Source organism: Ascaphus truei, chromosome 2 (genome assembly GCF_040206685.1).
Source record: "Ascaphus truei isolate aAscTru1 chromosome 2, aAscTru1.hap1, whole genome shotgun sequence".
NCBI lineage: Eukaryota > Metazoa > Chordata > Amphibia > Anura > Ascaphidae > Ascaphus > Ascaphus truei.
Window position 1 is genome coordinate 314,129,497 of NC_134484.1, and position 27,429 is coordinate 314,156,925.

General features: G+C 42.0%; 1 protein-coding gene across 12 annotated transcripts in view; it reads left to right on the forward strand.

The window, feature by feature from the left end:
• The window catches only part of IKZF1 (IKAROS family zinc finger 1), a 151,425-nt gene extending 126,277 nt beyond the window's left edge, over nucleotides 1-25,148 (forward strand). For 7 of the 12 annotated variants that reach the window (XM_075586463.1, XM_075586469.1, XM_075586467.1 and 4 more), the window contains 4 exons: nucleotides 4,319-4,486; nucleotides 6,804-6,929; nucleotides 12,955-13,089; nucleotides 21,940-25,148. In XM_075586463.1, coding sequence (XP_075442578.1) covers nucleotides 4,319-4,486; nucleotides 6,804-6,929; nucleotides 12,955-13,089; nucleotides 21,940-22,637 — 1,127 coding nt within the window. In that variant the 3' untranslated portion in view covers nucleotides 22,638-25,148. The remainder of the gene's footprint in view (nucleotides 1-4,318; nucleotides 4,487-6,803; nucleotides 6,930-12,954; nucleotides 13,090-21,939) is intronic. The other 5 variants (XM_075586465.1, XM_075586468.1, XM_075586470.1 and 2 more) reach the window with 3 other exon arrangements.
• The last annotated feature ends 2,281 nt before the right edge of the window (nucleotides 25,149-27,429 follow it).

A 27,429-nucleotide genomic window follows, 5' to 3' on the forward strand; every position in this document is an offset into this window, starting at 1 on the left:
GGTTGAATGCACATTAATAAGGGTGTAATGTATTAAATTATTTAGACTGGATAATTGGTTCACACAACTGCTCTGGATGTATCAATTAAACATTTTTTATGTACTTTTTTCCTTTTGTAAATCTAGTCCTTTTTTTTTTAAGCTGCTACATTTTAACCCCTTTGACACTGCATACATGTCATGCACGCCTTGCTATTGAGTACATCGTTGTTGGAGAGTTAAAACTCATTAAGTTCATTTTTGGGGCAAAAACGCACTAAATGCACTTCCTGACTTGAAATGTATGGATATTTCCATTGAAAAAACTCATTAAAGACACATAATCTTCAGAACTTGTCATATCAAAATATCTTCCTTTTTAAATACAGAATATTTCCAGTCAGGTAGAACAATGAATCGCCTTTGCCTCAGTTCTCAGAGACTCAATGACTGTTACCTATACAACGACAAGTTCTGTTTCCTCTTTTCTCACTTGTAGTCGAGGACATTTAAAGGAGTGAAGGGACCTGCTTAAATCTTTGAAGTGGTGGCAGGCTTACAGTAACATGTGTTGGCCAAAAGATTGTACTAAATAACCCTTACTTATTAGAAGAATATATACAAATGAACTAGATAACTTGTCATATTCGACCTGTGGCCAAAATGGGACTTCTCCTAAAAAGGGGAGTGATGCATTACAGAAATTGCATTACACAAATAGCGTCATCTTTATCTTGTCTTTGGACATCAACGTACGAAAGGCACAAAGCAGCAAATTATGTGTCAGCTTGGATATTGGGCAGTGTGAAGACATTTTGTCTCAGCATGCATCGTTTATTTTATCATTTTACTAGTGTCACAAATATTCCCCAGGTCTGACGTTGCGTAAACTTCCCCGATTTACTGCCTGCATTGCTGGTGCAGTGCGACAAAACATGTATGCATTGATAACTCACTCCGTCTGTACCACAGTCTGATAAAACGGTGCAAAAAATAGCTCCAAGTCTATCATAGAAACAGACTCTTTAACAGTCCCCAAATCACAAATTGATTCCATATAGGGGAAATAAGTTCTGATTCCAAAGTGCAATTACTGCAAATATATACTTTTGCTATGTTATTCCTTACAAAAGTTCACCCATGCAGGTCGATACAATATATCAAAGTCTCCAGAATTCCAAAATGTACCTCCAAAATTGAGGTAAAACAAAGATTTATCAAGGGAAAACCTTTACATGGGAAACCAATTGGATTTTCTGCCTTAATGCCTCTGGTGCAGTATTTCTGCCCCAGGTTTGCCCCAAGAATACAGAACAGAGACTTTGATAAATGAACCAGTAGAATGTATTGCTTCCAGATTGCAATACATGTTATCCTTTTATCAGGCTCATGAGAAATAGCAAACCTGCCCAAACTGTCTCTCTCATTGGAAGACAATCTTTTTTAACATCAGTGGTCTTATACTGTATAACTCAACGGAATTTCCCTTATTTTCCACCGAAATCACTCTGGTAGGAAACGTTATATGTTGGCCAGAATGGTGGTAAACCTTCTAAAAATGAGGTTTCCTTCTAAGAGTGGGATGTTCGCTCTAAATATCCTGTAGACCCCAGTGGAATATATTGGCTGCCTGGTCTCTGAAAACATTAAATATCACTGATTACACCAATATTTTTGTTACTGGCTTGGTATAGACTTTATTCCGACAACAAATACAGTAGCAACTTAAATGTTGCGTGGATCCAGACCCTGTTATAAAGCAGTACTTAGACGATCACAATGGCAGCCATTATTAAAAGCCTTCACAACAAAAATATGTTTCCATAAATATTTCTAAAAATAAATAAACTAAAAATAAAACTGAATTATTTTCCACAATTAGCTTTGTGATCCAGATTGAAAAAGGAAAACTAAAAGGGATTTCTAAAGTGAAAACCACCTTTAATAAGGAAAACGTCACACAAAGGCATTAAGTTGATCTTTGAATCTATAGAATGTGTGTACAGTACTGTAAATATGTTCCGGTCTCTCGTACTCTGTGACATTAGTAGCCGCAAAGTACCTTATCTGAGAAGATTAAGAATTTTTTTCTGATAAAACCCTTTGTAGTCTGCATGGAAATCAGGTCTGTGCGGCCTGGGGGAGCAGAGAAAATGAGACCAAACAGCAAGAGTGAACACAATACTGCTGACGTTCGAACTTTTCAAATAAAAGAAATACTAGAAAATAAAAATTGACGCATCACATGGAGACCATGTTTAAATTAGGTCATATTTGTGGGAAATGCTCCTTTAACTACACCTGAGAGGCATTTGACGGCTGGTTCTCGGACTCAGGAGTTATTCATTACAGTGGGAGTAGTTAACAGGACATTACAGTGGGATTGTGCCGATGGTGGGAGTATTGCAGAGGAACTCCCTTTGGCTTTAATGGGAGTTTCAATGCAGTGGAGCCCCAATCTGCACTATTGCAGTTTAATTAATTTTAGGCCCAGGTGCACTAGATAAGAGAAAGTTTGCGTCGCACCACCCGAACAAAGGCAAAGTAGAGAGGGTAACTCCAAAATTAAGTTTAATTGACCATAAAAGAGGCAAAAACGGGCCAACACGTATCATGCTGCAAGTGCTTTATCAAAGTCCCTGATGCACTAATCTTAGTTAAATCGGGCAAATAAAGTCAGGTTCCCTAAATTAGTAACAGGCGTAATTTTCCCTGAGCTTAACACATATCCATATAGATAATTACATACAAAAACAGCGTCTGTGGTCAGGTTAACTTAGCCATGCCTTGCGTTAGCTTCAAGTAACATGGCTCCCACATCGCCTGTTTTACCTAAAGTTAGCATTACTCCCACCCTAACTCTGAAATATAAGTTTTGCTGGAAAGGAAGAGAGAGGGAGAGAGAGAGAGAACGACATGAGTTTTGGTTAACATCAGATACACTTAGGTATATTTATAGAGGCAAAAGTGGGACAATTATAGAACAAAAACAATGCCCAATCTATCAAAGAAAATGTCCTATTGATTTGAATGGGATTTTTGCTGAGACAACTGATGCTGGGGTTTTTTTGCACCAGAATTGCCCCACTTTTGCCTTCACTCATATGCCCCTGAGAGCTATGTGGTCTATGGGTGCATTTAATATATTGAAATAGAGCATGCCATTGACTTATTTGTGTTTTAATCATCAAATAAAAATACCACTTGTCAAGGCAAAAGTGGTGCATTTCTGAGGTAAAATATTGCACCTGAAATCCAAAATACAGTATTTCTTTGATACAGTTATCAGTAATACAGTTTCTAGTAATACAGTTTCTTCTGTACAGTTATTTTGCACCCGCATTGCTCCACTGTTGCCTTCATACATATGCCTCATAGTGCAGTTTTTTTTGCCCCAGCATTGTTCCACTTTTGCCTTAATACCTAAACCTCTATGGAGGTCATACTTACCAGCTACAAAAATGGTGCATAAATTTATTAAAGAAAAACATCCCAACGGAAAAAATTGGATTTTTGCCATGATATGTTTAGTGCACGTTTTTGTTCCATTTTTGCAGTCAGGAGAATTTGATACATGACACCCCGTCCCCCGGAGTATGGCAAGCCTTGGGGCAGATTCATTCAGCCCCCATGATAATATCCAGCAAGGATAATGTGCTACAGCACAGTGTTGTCTGCTCATTTTTATTTCACTCTCACATTCTCCTCCCTGATTTGGCCGCTTAGGGACAAGACAGGTAATGGAGAAGAAATTGAAAGGGAAAATACACAGGAAAATGTAAATGAAAAGAAGTTATTATAACTGTTATAATGAAGTGCCTTTCATTTAAATATAAGAATGTAACGCTGAAATGAACTTGTGATCCTGAAATGCATTTTTAATGAGTTCCCTTTTTATTTTTGCTTCTACAGTAGCATATTTTAAAGACCCTTTGACGGAAAAAAAAAAGCCACATTAAAAAAAAAACACACCAAATGCCACAACATACAAAATTGGATATTGGTTTATTCCAAAACTGCTGATCAGGAAGAGTGGCTTCTTCAACGCAAAAAAAATGTTGCAGTCACTTTATTTAAATGAGGTTGAATTTGCATTGTGATGTGCCATTCTGATTTAGAAAAAAAAATTAGATTTTTAGATCAAATTGACCCAGCCAGTGAAGCGTTAAGAAACTGGCAGGTCTAGTCTAAAAGCCTCATGTTATATCAAACCTGCAGCCGCTGGAAGTCACACAACAACTTTGTTGCTCAAATCTTTCTCCTGTTTTTATGTTAGATCTTTGTTCTCACATATGTTTTTATATATATATATATATATATTTCTTGCTTGCTTTTCCAGGAGAACGTCCTTTCCAGTGTAATCAGTGTGGTGCTTCTTTTACTCAAAAAGGCAATCTCCTTCGCCACATCAAATTACACTCTGGTGAAAAGCCCTTTAAGTGTCACTTGTGTAACTATGCATGCAGACGCAGGGACGCGCTCACTGGTCATCTCAGGACACATTCTGGTAGGTCCTTTGACTAAAGGCTTCTGGGAAATTCTTTTCACCCTACCTTGTAAACAGCTTATGACCTGAAAATTCTAGGGACACATGCAGGGATGAGCACAGCCAATAAGGATATCTTCTACCTCCATAATAATGTCCATAGGGAATAAAAAGGGGGTCAGTTTTTCTAATGAACAAATATTGTGCAGGCAAGAGCTACTTAGCACATAAACTACGGTATTTCAAGTGTATGTCTATGAATAATTTATTAAATTTGTGTTTGATTATACCATTTAATATATTGAAATAGGGCATGCCATTGACTTATTTGTGTTTTAATCATCAAATAAAAATACCACTTGTGAGCACGTTCACATTTCAGGCAGGTCTACAACCGTGTCTTTCACCATTATCTCGTATCATACAGTGCTTCCCCTGCAGCCAGTGATTCTGGGAAATTACATGCAAATGAGCACTCAGTGTCTTAATCATGACATAGTGAATTTATACATTAGGATTATACCATCATGTTGTATCCCATACGTACTAGCGGGTTTAAATAGATCCACACAATGTAAAGGATAGAGATAGTACAAACTTTTCATCAGGGGGAGAGGAAGAGAGTTTTCTATTAAGCAGAGGACCCACTGACTTACATACCTCCAAATAGATTACCTTGTACTCCACGTGGAGAGATACCTGTGAACACACCTGAGATATCTGAGAAATGTGCTAGTGTATTTATTTATTGTCATTTAATTTATATAGCACCGATATTGTAAGCAGCGCTTTACAAAATTACAATACAAGCTAAATAAAGTTCAAACAATGGGGATCAGCCCAACAGGTAAATGATAACATAAGGGAGAACCTGCCTGAAGAGCTTACAATCTAAGGGGTATGTTGGGAGACTTACAGAAACAGTAGGAGTAATAGTGAATTATTTAAAGTGCAGTTGCGGAAAGAGAATGTGCTTGAACATTTAAATATTAGCATACTTCCCAGGTAAAGTATCTCAGGTATCTCTCTCTCTATCTCTCTCTGTCTCCCTCTCTCCTCTATTCTCTTCCCTCCTTCAACATCTCTAGTGGAGAAGCACACTGCGCTCCCATCCCCCTTTTTTTTGTTGCTTCAGCTAAATACTGTTCAGCAATTCCACATGACATGCAATAGCTTTCTTTCTTCATTCAGTTAGCAGCTATTTCCTCCTCTAAAAAAAAAAATTAAGGAACTACGTTTTCTCTGAGTTCTCCTTAGCTGAATACAGATGGGATGGTCGTTACTGTCCCCGCTAACGCGTTAGAAGATTACGGAGAAGGCGATTTCCCCCGTGACTCTTAGCACTTGTTATATTTGTTTGGATGGAGCCTCTCCAAAGTATTACGTTACGGTTATTCCACTAAGACGCGTTCGTGGGTACAGTACATCTGTACTTCACAAGCACTCGAGTGATGAGGGGAGAACAGAGTGGGGTTATATGTATCATCAAGACAAAGAAAGGTTTGCTGCAGCTGATGGAAAAGTTTTTATTAACACATTTCTTACATTATAATATGCACTCCATCTCACTCCTCCCTAACCCATCCTGTTGACACTCCACAAATCACAAGTTAATGAAAACCAGGCACAATTGGTGCAGAAATGAAAATGCCTCTCCTTGCAAAAGTTTTGCTTCTAAATTGTCTTGATACATAAACCTTTACCCAGCTTTTTAAAGCGGCAATCCAAGCGCATTTTTTTTTACCCAGGACTGAATCAGGGGGTCTTTGGAGCTGAACCCCATTAATTTAAGCTTCGGGGACCCCCTGCTTCCAGAGATACTTACCTCTGTACAGGGTGCCGGTAGACGCTCCGCTAGCAGGGATCACGTAATGATAGTGTTTCAAAAGAAAGTGGGATACTGACAAGGTTAAAAAAACAAACAAACACTGGTTGACAAATACTTCTCCATTTAACGGACCCTAAGAAACTAATTGTAATTAATAAAAAAAATATGAAAGCAGCAAAATGTTTGCTATTCGCATGGTTATATAAGTTTAGGAAGCCAGTTTGATTGTTAAATTCTTTAAAGAAAAAAAAAAGTGTTATAGCCGGCTAACTGGGATTGCACTCTTATTAAAGTTTCCTATCAAAAATGATTAATAACAATATATTTTAGCAATAACTAGTGTTGCAGTGTGCAGCTAGAGAGAGGAGCTGATACTGGGACTAAAACTGGGGAAATCCTTTACATAGGCAGCAATGTTACCAATAGACCAGCCTTTCTCCATTGTGTGTTATTTTTCATGGCACTAGCAAGTCGTGTGTTTAACACCCTTTTATTTATTTGCACCTGCAGTAGGTAAACCCCATAAGTGTGGATACTGTGGCCGCAGCTATAAACAGCGGAGCTCCTTGGAAGAACATAAAGAACGATGCCACAACTACTTACAAAGTATGGGCCTGCAAAACAATCTTTACTCAGGTAAGGGGCTATCCATGAGAAACCAAGGGATCTAGCACCTCCCAACATGTGCAACATGAAATAAGTCCACTTTATTTGGAGGGTCAGGGTGTGACTGAGGAGCTTCCAGGCAAGGGGAGGCTTTGTAACACATACAACTTACTTTATGCAAAGCATATATTACCAATATGTATTTGGGGATTTATTTGTATACAGTATACATATACACACACAATAGAAGAGCTGTTAAATGCCCCCTAACCAGCTGATCATTATCAGATTGTTCTTCAGTCTCCCAGCTGCTTTCACTCACTAGTGGAAGGTTCTGAGCATCAACCGCTGGCAGAAACAGGCACAATTGGTACAGTTGAATGTAATAGGTACATGGCATACAAACAGGTACCTTAGCTGCTAAATATGTACAAATAGGAGATATGGGGATCTATTTATCAAAGTTTCCCTCTTGCAAAACTGGGGTGGAGAACACTACACCAAATTTATCAAAGGAAGAGATCCCATTTGATCTACTTAATAGTCTTCTGACTGCAAAACTAATGCTAAACCAGAGCAAACAATGGCAGCAGATTTATCAAAGGAACGGATTCCAATTGAAAGCAATGGGAGTTTTCCTTTTGATAAATCTGGTGCAATTATTTTGCACTTTTTTTGCCACCGGGAGACTTTAGGACACAAAAAAATCCATTTGGACACTTTTCTTTGATAAATCTATTTCTGTTTTTCCCTCCAGTTTTGAAGCCGGTTGACATTGAGAACTTGACTCGTAATTCTTAAACCAACACGTCAAAGGGGTATATAACAATGTATCCAAAATGCTAAATTGGTGCAACAGTAGTAACGGCACATGCTAGAACAATTGGGTAATTAACCACTCTTACTTATGCATACATACAAAGATAGCAGACATTATTACCCCCGTTAACGTGAAATAATGTTAAATTAGGCGTGTGTTATCTCCTTAATCATTGTTTTTGGTAGTGCTGCTTTAATGGGAGCAGTAACCTCTGCTACATCTGTATATGAAGGGCACAAAACACTTTAAAGTATGTCTGCTCATAAGTTGGCCGATATTGTGAGGAAAAAAAAAGTAATAAGTAAAAAATAAACTGCGGGCAATTCATTTAAGACTCCCAGCTGCAAAACCCATGAGATATTGGTGCAAATGAGAGAAAAATTCCAATGATATGTATAACAAGACACAAAACAAGTTATGGTGAGTAAAAAAGTGGCAAAAATTCCCTCCCCTTTACGGTGTACAGCAAATAAAATTTTCACTTGTGAGCACATTCACATGTCTCAGATAGGTCTGCAATCCTGCTTTTCCCCATTATCTCTTAGCATACAGTGCTTCCACTGCAGCCAGGGATTCTGGGTAATGACATGCAAATGAGCACTCACAGCATGTCACTTTTTGCTTCTTTTTAACTTTAACATGGACCCCTATGAGCATTTGCCTGGCATATTACACAGCTTTTTCAACACTGCCTGGGTTAAGAAGAGCATAGCCAGTATGTAGAAAACGTTTGTTTTATCAATTTGACTGTTAAGGAGATTTACGGAAGTTAACACTGATGTTTTGGAGATAAATTAAAATAATAGAACAAAAGTGTTGCCTCTCCAATATTTTTGTCACATGACAGCACTTGCACCATGCAACCGTAAACTCTTTCCTAACCCAGCTAATTTACATGAAGAAAACTGTAAGCTGTCACAAGCAGCAAAAAAAGTGCCTTGATATATTTACACAAGATGGAATTGCACCAGTGTTGCTCAACAATTGCCTTGATACATTACCCACATAAACCCAATGGAGGTGATAAGCTCTATTAATCAAAGTCTCAGCTGCAAAACTGGGGGGTAATACAGAGCAACATGTTTACGTGACATACTGTAATAATATAACACAAGATGGGAATAAGCGCTTCAGACATAAAAGTAACAATAGGAAAAGGAGTCTCTGCCCACGAAGAGCTTACAATCTAAGTGCAGTGACAGGCCCAACATATTGGATTGGCAGTAGCGAACGAACGCAGCAATATTTGTACCACTTGTAACTATACCGGTCAACATTTGGCAACTCTTGGTAGGCATATTTTGTAGGAAAACTGCAGATCTTATCACCGTTCATTGACTTGCATTGAGTTGAGGTACCTTTTTCCAGAGACAAAGTAAGAAATGAAAAGATATATATTTTACAGCAAAATATGTGCGAGTCTCCCTCATGGATAGGGAGCGCTGGACTGTATACTTCAGTTATTTATTTATTTTTTAAATCTTTTAACCCTTTGCATGCCCCAAGACATAGCCAGTACATTGTGGGATCTGGCACTCCAGGGGCCCTGTTACTTTACGTAGTGGCTACGTCATGCCATTAAAATGCTTGTTTTATAAGAAACATCGCACCCTACGCTCCAACGTGGTCTGTAATGCGGGGGGCTCTCCTTTGTTTCCCGGTTTAGGGACGCCACGGTCATGTGATCGCGGTTTGCCGGAGTGGCCGTGGCACTCTGGTGCTGTGGCCCCTATAGCGCCCTAAGGGTTAAGATTCCAACAAGGAGGTTTTTACCAAAACGGCTGTAATTGGGTTTAAGAGAAAACAACATAGGGGTTGATGTTATCAACCTAGAGAAAAGTGTGTTTTTTGGACCAGAGCAGTTTCTTACATTAAATGCAAAATTTTAGATTTACCCTTCAACTATGGTGGATTTTTAAAATAAAAGAAATAATAAAAGGCAAAGAGTGACGCAGAGAGATGCGGATTTTGATACATCTCATTATAATCTGGGCACCATGTAACACCTCCCCAACTCCTCATATTAACACGGAGCAAGTTAGCGCAGACCGGGCGAAATTAGTGCACATTACTCTGATACATAGGAGCAGGATGAAAATGCCCTAGTTTTATGCCAAAATGGTCGAAAAAGGGTTATTTACTGAAGTCTTCAAATTTCTAAACTGGGGACAAGACCCATGCAAACGACTTGCCCCAGATTTATCAAAGGAAATAAATCCTATTGATAAATATGGTGCTGTTTTTTGAGCCAGCTTTGCAGCTGAGAGACTTTAGTAAATAACCCTTTATATAAATTCCATAGAAAGCAAGAGGGTTGATGAAAAAGAAAGCTTACTTGACTTCACTAAGTTGAACTGTACATTTGTTGTCAAATTAAAACGCAAACACACACAGCCCCTGCAAGCTCAGAACCCAAGTCCACCATATCATATATCTTTATGTCAAAAGGGTGTCACTAGGATTGTGACCTCATGTATAGAACCAAAGGCAAAAAGGCCTACAGATGGGGCATACTGTGACGTGGTTGTAGGATTAAAATACTTTGGCCAAAGAATTGAACTAAATGACCCTTACTTATGAGAAGATAAACAGATAAGTATTTAACTATATAATTTGTCAAGTTGGATGTTGCACTAGACCCATTTTGTCTTTTGTTGTGAAATGAAAACCCAGTCTGATAAGAATTATTTCACACCTTCATAGTAATCAGAAATCTGTGCATTAAGAAAACTGCTGATTTTGCAGTTTATTGCTGTGCTATGTTATGTCAATATCAATAGATAGCATCTAGCACTGCACACAAAAAAAAATATTTATTTTATATAGTATATTAAGAGCAGAAATAAGGAAGTCTAAAGAAAAATGGATCCAGTATCAGATTGGGATACCTTTTAATTGATCCAACTTAAAATGTATTATAAAGTATTTTTAATGTGCTATTGAGAGAACGCATTTCAATTCTTTAGAAGCGATAGGTGTAAAGAAATCATTTCATTCTTAGTGGACTGGGCTAGAGGGTTCACGAAGATGATATGTTGTACAGATGTAGTAAGGCTTAACATCTCTGATGTCGTGACCGCTCGCATGACCGTGACGGTCGTGAAGCAGAAGTATTAACGCTGTGGGGTGTCCCAATCAGAAACACAGGCCCCTCGCAGCTCGATCACGGGAGACACTGTCCCCAGCGCCACTGACTTTTGCTTGTTCATCCGCAGCGCTGGGAACAGTAAGTCTTACTACATCTGTATGTGCAGCTAGTAAATGTAGAGCCGACACACTTCCCAGGGATTTAACTCCTGACCTGGGCCCCGGGTTGTTGGGCGTGGGAGGGGGGCTTCTGTTGAGTGCAGGGGAATCCTGATTGTTGAGCTTCGGCCCGGCAGAGGAAGGGGACTGGCCTCCGGAGCAGTTGTCTGGCCTTTCCACCCCTGTCGGCGCTCCTGGAGTTTTGTAGAATATATGTACTTACATAAAGGTAGAGGTGAATAGGTTAAAGAGGTTTCTTTGGTATATGACTTTGCATCTGCACAATCACCTTTCTCCATAAAATTACATTGGATTAAATTCCTAAGGGTACCGGCGAGGGTTAAATACTAAAGTCACCCGGCTGCAAAACTGGGGTTTAACCAGTGCAAAAGAATTCTACCAGATTTATCAAAATAAATAATCCGGTCAATGCAGTTTCAATTGGACTCTTTTCTTTTGAGAACTTGTTATATTGACAGAGAGGGACACAAGATGCACATAAAGTATAACACTTTTTGGGACATAGTGTATGTATCAAGGCAAAAGTGGTGCAATTCTTGTAAAAAAAATTGCAGAATAAAATCCGGTTGAAATCAATAGGATTTATATATATATATATATAGATATAGATATATATATATAGATATAGATATATATATAGATATATAGATATATATATATATCTATATATCTATATATATATCTATATCTATATTATATATATATAGAGAGAGAGAGAGAGAGAGAGAGAGAGAGAGAGAGAGAGAGAGAGAGAGAGAGAGAGAGAGAGAGAGGGGGAGAGAGAGAGAGAGAGAGAGAGAGAGAGGGAGAGAGAGGGGGAGAGAGAGAGGGAGAGAGAGAGGGAGAGAGAGAGAGAGAGAAAGAGAAAGAGAGAGGGAGAGAAAGAGAGAGGGAGAGAAAGAGAGAGCAATGCTTTGCTTCAGAATTGCCCCATTTCTGCCTCGATACATACTATACAGGTAGTCCTCGCTATCCAACGTTTCACTTTACAATGAATGGCATAGCCAACTCTTTACAATGCAACCCTATTGGCCGTTTTTCAACGCCAGAATGCGTTATCTGACGCCTAAATGCGTTATCCACCACTCACCGCCACTGATTAACATGGGACTCACTTTACAACGGTTTCACTATCCTACGCTACTTCTAGAACGGATTCCGTTGGATAACCGAGGACTGTCTGTACCCCGAAGTGTCAATTTGCTCCAGCATTGCTTTAGTACGTAGCACCTCTAACAGGGTGGGACTGAGTTATAACAGGGACATACACACAACCATGGTACTTTAGATCTCCCCATGTAATTCCCTCTGTGGCATCCTATTCTTAATTAAGCGTATTAATAGTATACCACAAAGAAGTCTAAATACAAAAGCAAAAGTGGAGCAATTCTGGGGGGCGAATGGGGAACTGTGACTTTTTCCTTTGATATATACGGTGCAGTTATGTTTCCCCATTATTGCTCCACTTTCACATTGATACACTACATAGACCCATGCGGGGGGGGGGGGTGAGAAGATGTATAAACGTAAATGCAGAAATTAGTTTTGACGCTTCACCCCATTTTCTGCATGCATGTGCGTCATATGTAAGAATGCGATTCCTGTATACAATGCAAATTGTTAGCAGAAATGTTTACGCCACTTGAGACCTGGTGGATGTTTTTGACACAAATGCAAAATTAAAAAAAGTGATGTACAGAGAAGCAGAATTTGATACATCTCATTATAATTTGTGCGCCATGTAACTCCTGCCTAAATCGCAAGCTAAAGCACACTGTGCAAGACTTGGGGCAAAGACCTTGACACATTGATGCAAAGAGACCTAAAATAAAAATGGCATAATTTGTGTCAATTTTGCTCCCTGTTTGCCTTAAATCATCCCTTCCCCCTCTCCCCCGCACCCTCCCCCCCATGGAGTTTATCACAGTGAAGCATTATTTTTACCTTTTGGGTTTCCTTTGATTCTAGTAGTAAAAGAGGAGACCCACCAGAGTGAAATGGCAGAAGACCTGTCCAAGATTGGCTCTGAGAGATCCCTTGTGCTGGATAGACTTGCAAGTAACGTCGCCAAACGTAAGAGCTGTATGCCTCAGAAATTTGTTGGTAAGAGTTTGCAGCCTCTTAACACGTGTCTTGCAGGACTCTTTATTTACTCTCATTAATGTAGTATACACATAATGGGGGATATGTATCAACTATCAAGACAAAAGCGGTGCAATTTGCAGGATAAAACAAATTGCACCAGATGTATCAAAGAAAGCATACTGTTGATTGGAATGGTATCTGTTTATCTAATACATATGAGGGCTGATGTATTAAGGTCTCCTGGCTGTAAAAGTGGAGAGAAAGAAATGGAGCACATAACTGCACCAAATTTATCGAGGCAAAACTCTGATGGTTTTCAATGGGATTTTATTCTTTGATAAATTTGGTGCAGTGTTTTGCACCGGTTTAGCCCCAGCTTTGCAGCAGGGGGACCGTGACACATTAGTTCAGTTGCAAATGATTTTTTTGCCCTAGAATTGCACCACTTTGATAAATACGCCCCACTGTATATGCAATTGTTATTATACCAATGCATTCAAAACAGTTCCACTGATACAGCTCAAGTCACTTCTTAGTGGTTCTTGATGGTGTAATCATAAATACTCATACAGGGGCTATGTGTCAAAGTCTTCTGGATGCCGATCTGGTTCATAACAGCAGAACCAGGGTGTTTTAGACCCAGGTAACCAAGTTATACAAGTGTCTTACATGAACGTCAGACTTGGCTGATTGTTTTCACACTTATGAAAACAAAAACACCATAAGCAGAATTCTGTGAGGGCTTCTATCAAAGTTTCCCATCTGCAAAACTGGGGGCAAGAAATGACCAGATTTATTCAACCCTTCAGTGCTCATCCATGTGATCGCTTCTGAGGGATCACATGATCTTGATATCATTCCGGTGACATCAACTGAAAGGGACGGGTCCATGCAGATCGTGGTTGGAGCACGGATCGTGATCTACTAACACAGATCTTCAGCACAGGTGGCTCAATCAGTCCCTGCTTCAGCATAGGTGGATCAATCAGTCACTGCTTCAGTACAGGTGGCTCAATCAGAGGCTCAGTGATTGAGCCACCTGTGCTGAAGCTGGGATATCCTGAAAACCTGACTTGTTGAGGGCGCTTGAGGACTGAAGGTGAGCACCCCTGATGTCCAGGGTACATCATAACGGCCACTGTCAGACCGACCTTCATCCAGTGAAAGCAATGGGGTTTTCTTGTTTGATCAACCTGGCACTACTTTTTGCACAAGTTTTGCAGCTGAGAGACGTTGATAAATGACCACCTATAATTTTCATTATAATATAGTATTTTTTCTGTTTGCTTTATAAATCTGGGAGAAGACGCCTCACAAGGAGGAAACACGCGATGCACTGCCGTCAGAACAAATGGAAGGCTGGTCAGCTGACTGTGAAAAAAACTTTATTGCTCCCAATGTAGAGCTGACCCAGTTTTACAGCAAAAGACTTAAATACCACACCTGTCAAGATTCCCGGTCTGGAAGCAAAAACAATACACAAAACAATGTGCTGCCTCGTCTTTGATAAAAAAAAGTTGGATGCTGTATATGCTCAGGTTTTTCAGGCAGGAAAGATTGCTAAACACATGTTGAATACATTTAATATATTGTTAAAAACATTTGATGCTATCGCAAGGAAACAAAGAAAAAGCCATTTGCTTTGCTTAACCGTATATCTTTGCCTTGATGCATTGATCCATTTAAAGATGATAAATTTTTATAATAAGATTGAAGCAGGGGGTCTCCGGAGCTGGGATCACGTAATGATAGAGTTTCAAAGGTCCTGGGCCCTGTGAGCCAATAGGAAGCCGTGATGTCACCAGGTTCAGCTTCCTATTTGCTCGCGTGACGCGGGAACTTTAAACTTTGCCAAGATACCGGCACCCCCTTTGGAGTTCTCAGGAAGTAGGGGGTAACCGGAGCTGAATTTAATGGAGCTAAGCTCCGCAGACCCCTGATTCAATCCTATTTAAAAAAAAATAATAATGCATAAAAAAAAGTGAATTGTTCCTTTAATTGTTAGATTACTAATATTAATTATACTATATAGTCAAAAAGACAGCTTCTCTATTTTAAAACACACAGGACCCCTATAAGCTCATATTGAACCCCCAAAATAACCACAACAGATATATATATATAATATATATATATATATATGCGTATAAGCAGTGTTCGACAAATCACCCAAAAATCTACTCGCCCGACCAAAAAATCTACTCGCCACCTAGTCCCGCCCCCAACCCCGCCCCTAGTCTCGCCCCAACCCCGCCCCTAGTCCCGCCCCCAACCCCGCCCCTAGTCCCGCCCCCAACCCCGCCCCTAGTCCCCGCCCCCAACCCCACTTTAAAATAAAATATATAAATAAAATGCATTTAATAAATTCCTAGACAGAACAACATTCGTTTTTGACATAAATGAATTTATTGTATTACATTATACTACAATTAGTCCTTGTTACATGTGTGTGTGTGTGTGTGTGTGTAAATGTCGGATCTAGAATTAAAAGCCAGGTGTGAATGACTAGTTTTCTGAACCCCTTAACCAGTGTCTGGATGCCCCCGCTTCACAATATCTAAAGCAGCAATCCCACCTGGGATCTTACCTGATCCGCAGTCCCTCAATGTCCAGGTACCCTCATTCCCGCAATGTAATACATTGAAGGGGAGGTGTTCCCTATCTGTCTTCTGGGTTAGGGGGGGGGGTTCCGATGTCTTCCGTGTGAAGCTTGAGTCAGATCTGGAAGAAAGCAGTATAGGGCAGTTAATATTTCGGTGTAGTATAGGGCAGTTAAGATATATAGGGTAAATAAAGAGATCCAGAGTGTGAGTGACAGAGAGAGAGAGTGTGGGGGAGAGAGAGAGAGAGAGTGTGGGGGGGAGAGAGAGAGAGAGAGGAGATAGAGAGTGTGGGGGAGAGAGAGTGTAGGGGAGAGAGAGAGATTGTGGGGGAGAGAGAGTGTGGGGGAGAGAGAGAGAGTGTGGGGGAGAGAGAGAGAGAGTGTGGGGGAGAGAGAGAGAGTGTGGGGGGAGAGAGAGAGAGTGTGGGGGGGAGAGAGAGAGAGTGTGGGGGGAGAGAGAGAGAGTGTGGGGGAGTGTCGGGGAAAGACAGAGAGAGTGTGGGGGGAGAGAGAGAGTGTGGGGGAGAGAGAGAGAGTGTGGGGTAGAGAGAGAGTGTGGGGGAGAGAGAGAGAGAGTGTGGGGGGAGAGAGAGAGAGAGTGTGGGGGAGAGAGAGAGTGTGGGGGAGAGAGAGAGAGAGAGTGTGGGGGAGAGAGAGAGAGAGTGTGGGGGGAGAGAGAGGAGAAAGTGTGGGGGAGAGAGAGTGTGGGGGAGAGAGAGAGTGTGTGGGGGAGAGGAGAGTGTGAGGGAGCGAGAGAGAGGGTGTGGGGGGAGAGAGAGAGAGTGTGGGGGGAGCGAGGAGAGAGGGGTGTGGGGGAGAGAGAGAGAGTGGGGGAGAGAGAGTGTGGGGGAGAGAGAGAGTGTGGGGGAGAGAGAGAGTGTGGGCGAGAGAGAGAGAGAGTGTGGGGGGAGAGAGAGAGTGTGGGGGGGGAGAGAGAGAGAGTGTGGGGGGGGAGAGAGAGCGTGTGGGAGGAGAGAGAGAGTGTGGGGGGAGAGAGAGAGTGTGGGAGGGGAGAGAGAGAGTGTGGGGGGGGAGAGAGAGTGGGGGGAGAGAGAGAGTGTGGGGGGGAGAGAGTGTGGGGGGAGAGAGAGTGTGGGGGGGAGATAGAGAGTGTGGGGGGAGAGATAGAGTGTGGGGGAGACAGAGGAGAGAAACGGTGGGTGACACACACAGAGGGTGGGTGATACACAGAGAGAGAGAGGCGGCTGGGTGGGTGGGTGAGTGACTGACACTGACTGGGGCAGGGGTGACTGACAATGACTGGGGCAGGGTTGACTGACTGACTGACTGGGGCAGGGGTGACTGACACTGACTGGGGCAGGCGTGACTGACACTGACTGGGGCAGGGGTGACTGACACTGACTGGGGCAGGGGTGACTGACACTGACTGGGGCAGGGGTGACTGACACTGACTGGGGCAGGGGTGACTGACACTGACTGGGGCAGGGGTGACTGACACTGACTGGGGCAGGGGTGACTGACACTGACTGGGGCAGGGGTGACTGACACTGACTGGGGCAGGGGTGACTGACACTGACTGGGGGTTGGGGGGTGACTGACACTGACTGGGGGTTGGACGGGTGACTGACACTGACTGAGGGTGGGGGGTGACTGACACTGACTGGGGGTGGGGGGTGACTGACACTGACTGGGGGTGGGGGGTGACTGACACTGACTGGGGGTGGGGGTGACTGACACTGACTGGGGGTGGGGGGTGACTGACACTGACTGGGGGTGGGGGGTGACTGACACTGCCTGGGGGTGGGGGGTGACTGACACTGACTGGGGGTGGGGGGTGACTGACACTGACTGGGGGTGGGGGGTGACTGGCACTGACTGGGGGTGGGGGGTGACTGACACTGACTGGGGGTGGGGGGTGACTGACACTGACTGGGGGTGGGGGGTGACTGACACTGACTGGGGGGTGACTGATTGGGGGGGTACCTCTGGTGTGTCACACATTCTCCCATACAGACAGACAGACACACACAGACACATACACAGGGGGGGGGAGGAAAGGCCGCGACCAGCACCACCACCACCACGCTCCTCCCCCACCCACCCGCACCCATCTCCCGCTCGTGGGAGGTGGGGGGGGCAGGCCGACATCCCCCCCCCCCATACCTCACGCGGTCGTAGTTTGGGGAGGTGGCAGGCACGTTGCGATGTGTCCCCCAGCGGGCGCCCCAGGGGACAGTCAGCCCCGCCGTGGCCGCCACTGCCCTGCTCCCCTCGAGGGCATGAATATTGTGGTCGAGCGGGCAGATGGGCAGACGCCCCCCCCCACCCCACACCCCACACCTTATGCTGCGCCGTCATGATAGCTGGGCACACTCTCCCATGCACACACACCCATGCATACACACACCCATGCATACACACACCCATGCATACACACAGACGACTGGGGGAAGAAGAGGAAAGGCCGTGCGACCACCACCACTGTCCCGCTCGCCCACCCTCCCCCCCCGTGACCATATCCAACTCTGCGCAGGGATCGGCAGGAAGTCGGGGTAAGCGGGGACAGGGACAGAAGGGGGGACACACCCCTACCATCCCCTGCCCCGCACGGGGATCGGCAGGATGTCGGGGTAAGCGGGGGACAGGGACAGAAGGGGGGACACCCCCCTACCATCCCCTGCCCCGCGCGGGGATCAGCAGGAAGACAGGGTAAGCGGGGACAGGGACAGAAGCGGGGACAGGGACAGAAGGGGGGACACCCCCCTACCATCCCCTGCCCCGTGCGGGGATCAGCAGGAAGACGGGGTAAGCGGGGACAGGGACAGAAGGGGGGACACCCCCCTACCATCTCCTGCCCCGCGCAGGAAGCGGGGAGGAGGCTTGCAGGAGGCAGGGAAGGATCAGAGGGGCCGCAGCATGCCGAGATTGGAGAGTACTCGTTGGGGGCGGGCTCATATAGAGCCTGGCCGCGCGCCCACAAAGCCTGGGAGCGCGCACCAATCAGCAGTCAGGTAGGTGGAGTTTTTTTTTTTTTTCAGCGTGAGCAGGGAAATTTAGCGCGAGCGCGGGAAATGTAAAAAAAACAAGCAAGTTTTCTGCTTGGGCCAATATTTACCCGCCCGGGGGTTAAATCCACACGCCCCGGGCGTGTAAATGTATAGGATTGTCGAACACTGCGTATAAGTGTCAAAGAGGAGTGTTACTGAGCATGGCAATATATATTGAAACCAGAGACAGAACATGAAACACAGACAGCGCTCAGTGCTACATCCAATGACACTAATACACGGTACGGTGCCTAAATATATATATATATATATAGATATAGATATCTTTTGAATAAAATGGTCTTTTAGTTTAACTCTTTGGCCAAAGTGTTGTAAGCCCTTGAGCCCCTCCAAGGCAGACCACGTCTCAAGGGTCCTAACACTAAAATAGATTTTTCATAACCTGTACATTACCAGGAAGAATGATTTATAATAAATCTGTAAAAATTAGTTGCATAGTTCTAAGTCTGATATTTTAAGGCAGTTCCGTCTGGGACCCCCTTTTATGTTTACGTGTATAGAAAGCAGTGGTCTCCGGAGCTGAACTACCTTAGTTTCAACTCTGCGGATCCCCTTGTTCCTGAGATACTTACTGGAGAAGGTGCCGCCATTATTTCAAGGAGGTTTAAATTCCCAACGTGATGCAAGCTAATAGGAAGCCACAACGGATGATATCGCTGTTTCCTATTGGCCCACATAATGCGGGAGATTTAAACTTCCAGTTTATTCCCCCTGGAGAGGACAGTGCTGGCGGGCACCTTCCCTGGTAAGTATCTCAAGAACCAGTGTGTCCCCGTAGCTGATATTAATGCGGTTCAGCTCCAGACACCCCAGGGTCAACTTTTTTCCTTATTGAATCCGGTGCTGATTGTTGCCATTGTTCTGTAGCCAGAAGACTTTGATTAATAGACCTCTGGGCAAATGCAGAACAAAAATGGGCACTCGATCTCCCAAATGAAATAGTGTCTATGGGGCTGATGTATCAAATGACATGGTTTTGATCCGAAGGTGCCTTGGTACATAGGAGCAGGATAAATATACCCTGGTTTTGTTCCAAAGATGCCTTGATACATTGGGGCTTACATTAAAGTCTCCCAGCTGCAAATGTAGGGCAAAACTAGAGCAAAAAAAAAAGTACACCAATGGGATTTGTGCCCAGATAAATGTGGTTGTTTTTTTGCTCTAATTTTGCCCCACTTTTGCAGTCAGGAGACTTTAATACATCAACCCCTACTATGTAGCAAGGCACCTTTGGAGCAAAACCAGGGCATTTTCATCCTGCCCCCATGGCCCTTAATCTGTAAATGTGATAAGTGCAGATGACGTGCTATCGCATGAAAAGTTCCATTGACTTTAATGAGGCTTTTCCTGTGATAGCTCCTCATCTGCACTTATCACACACTGCAGAATAAGCCCCAATGTATCAAAGCATGTTTGCTCTAATTTTGCCCTGTCTGCCCCAGCTTGTGACTCGGGGAGGAGTTAGGTGGTGCACAGATAATAAGGAGATGTATCATATTCTGCGGCTCTGTGCAGCACGCTTTTTACCTTTTATTCTCTCAAAAAAGCCGACATATCTGAAATGGTGTCTAAAAAAGTCTAAAATTCCGCATTATTACAAGAAATGATTCTGCGCTAAAAAACTGACCAGGGCAACAAAACTCGTTGATACATGGACTCCAATGAATTTGATTGAAATCAATGGGGCCTTTGCTTTTGTATAAATAATGCTGCATTCTTGCTCATCACTTTTGCTTTGGTTTTGCAGCAATGTCTTAATACATATACCCCTTTATCTTTTTGGGATACAAAAATACTCCTGTGGGGAGGGGGGTGGGGGGAAATGCTTTCGATACCTAATCAATTGTGTTTATAGAGGAACAATCACAAGTGTTCCCTTTGTCTGAAAGCAACAGAACCTGATTTATCAAATAAAAGTATCCCATTGTTTCAATAGATTTTTTTTTTGTTTACATAAATCTATGGGCATATGCATGGATAGACCTGGAAAAAATCTGCCCAATATTTTTTAATAAAAATGTCATTTCACGCTGTTTTTTTAATCTGCTTTGAGCGGGGTGGGGGGGGGGGCGGTTTTGTCCCAGTTTGGTCCTTGGTTTGCAGCCGTGAAGCTTCGATACATGAAAAGTGCGATAATTTGCTGTGGCTTTCGGAAAGAGCCCCTATTAATCCTATTGATAGTAATAGAAAACTAATGTGTATGTTGACTAGTGCTAAATTATTTTTCCAGTATAATAAATTTAAAAAAAGACCTTCAAAGACCCACCGCTAAATTGTATAATTAGCTGCGGCTATCTAATAATGCAGGAGCTTGAGGCTCCGCATTATTTTTTTCTGAACATTTATTTTTGTTTCTGCATCTGTGAATATATGTAAGAAATAGGAAATCACTTAAAAAAACCAAAAAAAAAACCCACAAGCTTCTAAAAAACTAAACGCACGAGTCCTGCAGAGTGGCTGAACATGCCTCAAGCATCTCCCAGCATTCACAGTGCTACATAGTTTTAGTAGTTTATATTGCGCTTAGTAACCACATAAACAGGCCTTTATTTTCCAGCACACGTGAACCCAAGTGTTTCCTGCGTTGTCTAGCTTTCTGGGTCTGATTATAGCTATAGGTTGTGTCCACTTTTCAGTGTCAAACTTATCATTTCAGATAACTAATTTCCTTTGTTCCTTTCTAAACATTATCTGCAAATCATGTGTTGGCAAATTTTCTTGCAATTTTAAAATAAAATACAGGGGGAAATTCAGCAATGTTAATTATTGCTGATGCAGTTATCGCTACTGAAATTGCAAGTGTAAGTTGATTGAAAAGCAGACAACAACAAATAGTATTTTTATAATACCATAGAGGATAAATAAATACCGTTTGTATGTTGGTATGTCAGGTTCAATGTTATGACAAAGAAGGAGAATTTTTCTCTTTTAAAGGAGGGGAACATTTACTCTGCCTGCATTTATTAAAGTAAGTGTAATGTGAAAATTGTTTGTGAATTGAATCAGAATAGTTCTGCACATCTCTAGAGCTCATTCAAGGTTGTTCTATTATTAATGGAATATTTTTGATGCACACTTCATGTAAATTGGATCCAAGGGCAAGGAGACAATATGTGGGTTTCTCAAAAGTACATTCTGTAAAGCTGATATGACATCAAAGAAAAAACAAAATAGTGTTTTCTAAATATTTACATTGTACACCCTCATGTCTCTAATTCGTCATCATTCTCCCCATAGGTGAGAAGCGACTCTCAGACCTCCCGTATGATGCTAACTACGAGAAAGAGAATGAAATCATGCAGACACATGTTATGGACCAGGCCATCAACAATGCAATTACTTATCTTGGAGCAGAATCCTTGCGCCCTTTGGTGCAGACGCCACCGGGCGGCCATGAAGTGGTGCCCGCTATCAGCTCTATGTACGCCCTTCACAAACCCCATGTGGACATTTCCTCCCACCCCAGCCAGGCTGCCCACGAGAGTGCAGTGGAGAACCTGCTACTTCTTTCCCAGGTCAAATCCATCTCTTCTGAAAGGGATGTGTCCCCGAACAACAGCTGCCAAGACTCCACGGACACAGAGAGCAACAACGAAGAACGAGGTGGACTTATCTACCTAACCAATCACATGGCTCCTCATCCCAGGAACGGGCTGTCTCTTAAAGAGCACAGGCCATTTGATATGCTAAGGGCAGCCAGTGACAATTCCCAGGATGCTTACAAAGTGATCAGCAGCAGCGGGGAGCCAGTGAAGGTTCACAAGTGTGAGCACTGCCGAGTCCTCTTCCTTGATCATGTGATGTACACCATCCACATGGGCTGCCACGGCTTCCGTGACCCATTTGAGTGCAACATGTGTGGCTATCAGAGCCAAGACAGATATGAATTTTCTTCACACATAACCCGAGGTGAGCACCGTTTCAACATGGGTTAAATATTATTTTAGCCATACTACGAAGTGATCGACTGCCAAATCCACTGGAGTTGCATGAAGATAAAAATAAGCACAAATACTTTGGACAACAAAAAGCTCATCCCCAAGTCCCCACCACCAATCCACCTAAGAGATTCAAACACAATGGCCAATATGACTTGGTGTGTTTGTTTGTTTTTTTCATTCAAGGAGCATGCTTTTTTATGAGACAGATTTTTATTGTTACCAAAAGGCGCCACATTTTGAAGCACCTCTGTATTTTGGAAAATGTTCAGAGAGCTTTTGTACAGACTTTACGGGAAAGCTTTCATCATTGTTCATCTACTAGTTCTTTCTATGACACAGCAACACTTTATTCAGTTAAAATCCTTTAGGGATTTAAAAAGCTAAAGTTGTGCATCCAAAAACAGTAATCCAGACCCCTAAAAATGAATAACTGATCCCCACAATAATTTGTTGGGAAACAAAGTCATAGGATCATATATGCTGACTTGTGTGCACTTGCTTTTGTGTATTCTCACATATATTCATTTATTTTATATCTTGTTAAATTTGATTACCTCTATACTTTGTATGAGAAACTTTAGTGTTTGATCCAATGTTCATTTTAATAAAACGTATACTTCATTACATTGGTTATTTGCATATACATCCCAAGAGCAATATATACAGATGTGCCATTTGTGATTCAACTAAATATTTCAGTATAGCACAAAATGTGAAAGATTTTCCATGGGATTAAATGGTAAGTGTATATATGAATATATATACAAATATTTGTATATTTGTGTGTGTATATATATATATATATATATATAGTACCAATTAAGTAAACGTGAGGCTCACAGTTATCTTTCTGATAATGGCGTCCAGTTGTCGGTTCTTACAGAGCCGATGTGGGTCCAGTTTCTTCCTTGTTCACAGATAATACAGGATAGTCTGTTGTACTCAGTGTAGCACTTGTCTCATGGACATTTTTTATTTTTTATTATACAGGGGAAAGAAGGCACACAGTTTTGGGGGTGTACTGTACCTGACGAAGGTCTCCTCCCCGAAACGTTGTGCCTTCTTTTCCCTGTATAATAAAAAAGAGAAAAATGTCCATGAGACAATTGCTACACCGAGTGTGACAGACTAGCTTCTATTTTCTCTCTCTCTCTCGTTAAATCTGTGTCACACTTTTTTGAGCTTATTGTTTATTAGATATATTGTTTAATATATTAACTTCTTGTGTACCATTATTATACATAAGATATTATTTATGCTGAAGTGTGCATTGTTATATTTGTAGTTCGACAATTTTGCACAAATTATTAGGACGCAAGCCACACACACAAACTCAACATGTTAATAATATATTGGTTTCCTTTATGCCGCCACTCATGCAAACAGCATTTCAAAGTAAAAAATGTAAGATGCAATGAAATCCCCATATTATACAAAGGCACAGAGGTCACTTATTAAGGTCAAACGAATGCCTTGAGATGTCATTCTCTCTTAAACCATGTACTGTTTCGTGCACCAGAGATGATCTAGTTTTGAGATTCCGATAAGTAACCCTTTAGATATGTCACTGCGAGTCATTTATTGAGATTTGTTCAAGATTAGGAAGATAATTGATTTCAAGTCAGTGGAATTATGTATCAAAGTCTCCTGCCTCAAATAGTGATGCATATCTGATGCAATAAAATAGAACCAGATTTACCTGATTAAAGAAAAAACAATCCCACATTACCGGGGTCTGGATGTTTGGTGCATCTCTATGGCAAACAAACAGCACTAGATTTTTTCCTCCTAGTTCAGGGGGGCTCAACACCAGTTCACAAGACCCCCAACAGGTCAGGTTTTAAGGTTTGACCAGCTTCAGCTTCAGCACAGGTGACTCAATTGAAGAGTTAGGCTGCGTCCCCGCTACTTATATCTATATATGTAAGTCTCCGCTCATGCGCTGCGCGGGCACGCACGATCACCCACGCTTAGTGATTGGCTAAACAAAAAAATTAACTTTCGAGCGCGCTCAACTTTCCCGAAACCCCCCCCCCCCCCGGCACGCTTCCGAAATAGCAAGGACACCCGGCGCTCATGCTTGGGGAGCTGGCGCTAGCGGGGCCGCAGCCTGAGCCACTGATTGAGCCAGCTGTGCTGAAGCTGGGCTATCCATAAAACCTGACCTGTTGGGGGATCTTGAGGACTGGAGTTGAGCCCCCGTGCTTGTGGGATTTTTGTGATCCACTTATAACCCCAGAACTGCACAATATTTTCACCAAATAATTGTTGATATAAGATCTTTTCATGGCTACAAGACCGGGATTTATCAAAGAAAAGGTTTCTTTGTCACTTGTCTCACAGCCATAGGACTTGCATAAATACACCCCCCTGAATGTTAAAGTGTGTTGATAAATTTGTCTGAAATTACATGCTTAGCTTTTATAACAATGTTGTCATAAATGCAGCTGATTACAATGTAATGCAATTGCAGACTCTTCAAGAGCCAAACATTGTCATTTTTTTTTAATTTTTGTAAAAAAAAAAAAAAAAAAACATCAAAAAAAAAAATTGTTAGATAATAGAAGGGATGGAACAAGTGTTATTTATTTGCTTCTTTCTTAATATATGTTTTTGCTATTCCTATTTTTTTTTTGCATTATTAGAGAATAATATGCAGTATAAAATATAATTTATAGGTTAATCTGTGTGATCTCGCTGCATATATGTATAATTTATTACTTCATTGTACTCCAGTCTGTTCATAAAAATATTCACATGTTGAAAGCCTCTTTTTTTTCCCCGCCGCCATAGAATTGAATGGTACGCTGCTTATTTATACTAATTTGGGTGGATAGATTATAAAAATCCTTTTTGAAATGAATGTTTTGCTCTGTGTTGGAGGTCACACTGGCAGTGAAAGCCACCGGCAACATTACTGCTCAGAAAAGTACATTGAAGTTTCAATAAAGTCACTTCCACCTTTTGTGCCCTGTCTAATAAGTTCAATAAATTAGTAGTTTGACCCAGAAACTGTTCCGTGAACTGTTATCTTTTTTGTTTTTGCTATCCATTTGAGGAAAGAGTGATTTAGTACTGTACCTCTAATGATACAGTACAGCACTGAGAAAAAATGCTCTTTAGCGGTATTTTACCAACAACTGGTTCACAGTGAATTAGCATGACAAACATTTTGGGGGAAACGCATGATACAGTACTGCTCCAAAAAAAGTTACAATATCCTTTGCGTCTTTCCAGGAACTGCACTAGATGTATTATGAGCTGCTAGTTCTTGGGGATTTCAACTAAAATTGGCTCGACCCTAAAAACCACAAAATCCAGATACAACTCAAGTCACTTAACCTAACGCAACTAATTTTCCAACCTACACGGACAAACTGAAATCTCACAACCACTCCTTGCTAGACATTTTCAGTGACCATGCGATAGTGTACTGTGTAAAGAAAATTAAATCTCCCCAATCAAGCCCTAAAGTTCTCACTAGAACATTTAGAAACTTTAACTCACAACAGTTTCAGGCTGACCTTACCAACTGCCGTTGGTACAGAATCGACTTAATTCCAGACACTGATTCTGCGCTAGACTATTTCCAATCCGAGTTCTTAAAACTCTGTGATACCCATGCTCCACTATGCACAATAAGAGTACGAGGGGCCCATGGGTTACAACTGACCTTAAGGGCTCTCCCATTTCAGGGATGCCTTGTGGAAAAGCTACAAAGTACAGTTGTGTGAAAAAGAAAGTACACTCTCTTTGAATTCTATGGTTTTACATATCAGGACATAATAACAATAATCTGTTCCTTAGGAGGTCTTAAAATTAGGTAAATACAACCTCAGATGAACAATAACACATGACATATTACACCGTGTCATGATTTATTTAACAAAAATAAAGCCAAAATGGAGAAGCTATGTGTGAAAAACTAAGTACACCCTTACTGCTTCCATAGGAATTAAGATGCTAAGTAGCAGACAGGTGCTGCTAATCAAATGCCCTTGATTAATTGATCATCAGCTAGTGTGACCACCTCTATAAAAGCTGAAGTTTTAGCAGTTTTCTGGTCTGGAACATTCAGGTGTGTGTTAACACAATGCCATAGATCAAAGACATCAGCAATGATCTTAGTGAAGCAATTGTTGCTGCCCATCAATCTGTGAAGGGTTATAAGGCCATTTCCAAACAATTTAAAGCCCATCATTCTACAGTGAGAAATATTATACAAAAGTGGAAAACATTCAAGACAGTTGCCAATCTTCCCAGGAGTGGATGTCCCAGCAAATTCACCCCAAGGTCAGACCGTGCAATGCTCAGAGAAATTGCAAAAAAAAACAAGAGTTACATCTCAGACTCTATAGGCCTCAGTTAGCATGTTAAATGTTAAAGTTCATGACAGTACAATTAGAAAAAGACTGAACACATATGGTTTGTTTGGAAGGGTTGCCAGGAGAAAGCCTCTTCTCTCTAAAAAGAACATGGCAGCACGGCTTACGTTTGCAAAGTTGCATCTGAACAAACCACAAGACTTCTGGAACAATGTCCTTTGGACTGACGAGACCAAAGTGGAGATGTTAGGCCATAATGCACAGCACAACGTTTGGCAAAAACACAGCATATCAGCACAAATACCTCATACCAACTGTCAAGCACAGTGGTGGAGGGGTGAGGATTTGGGCTTGTTTTGCAGCCACAGGACCTGGGAACCTTGCAGTCATTGAGTCGACCATGAACTCCTCTGTATACCAAAATATTCAGAGTCAAATGTGAGGCCATCTGTCCGACAGCT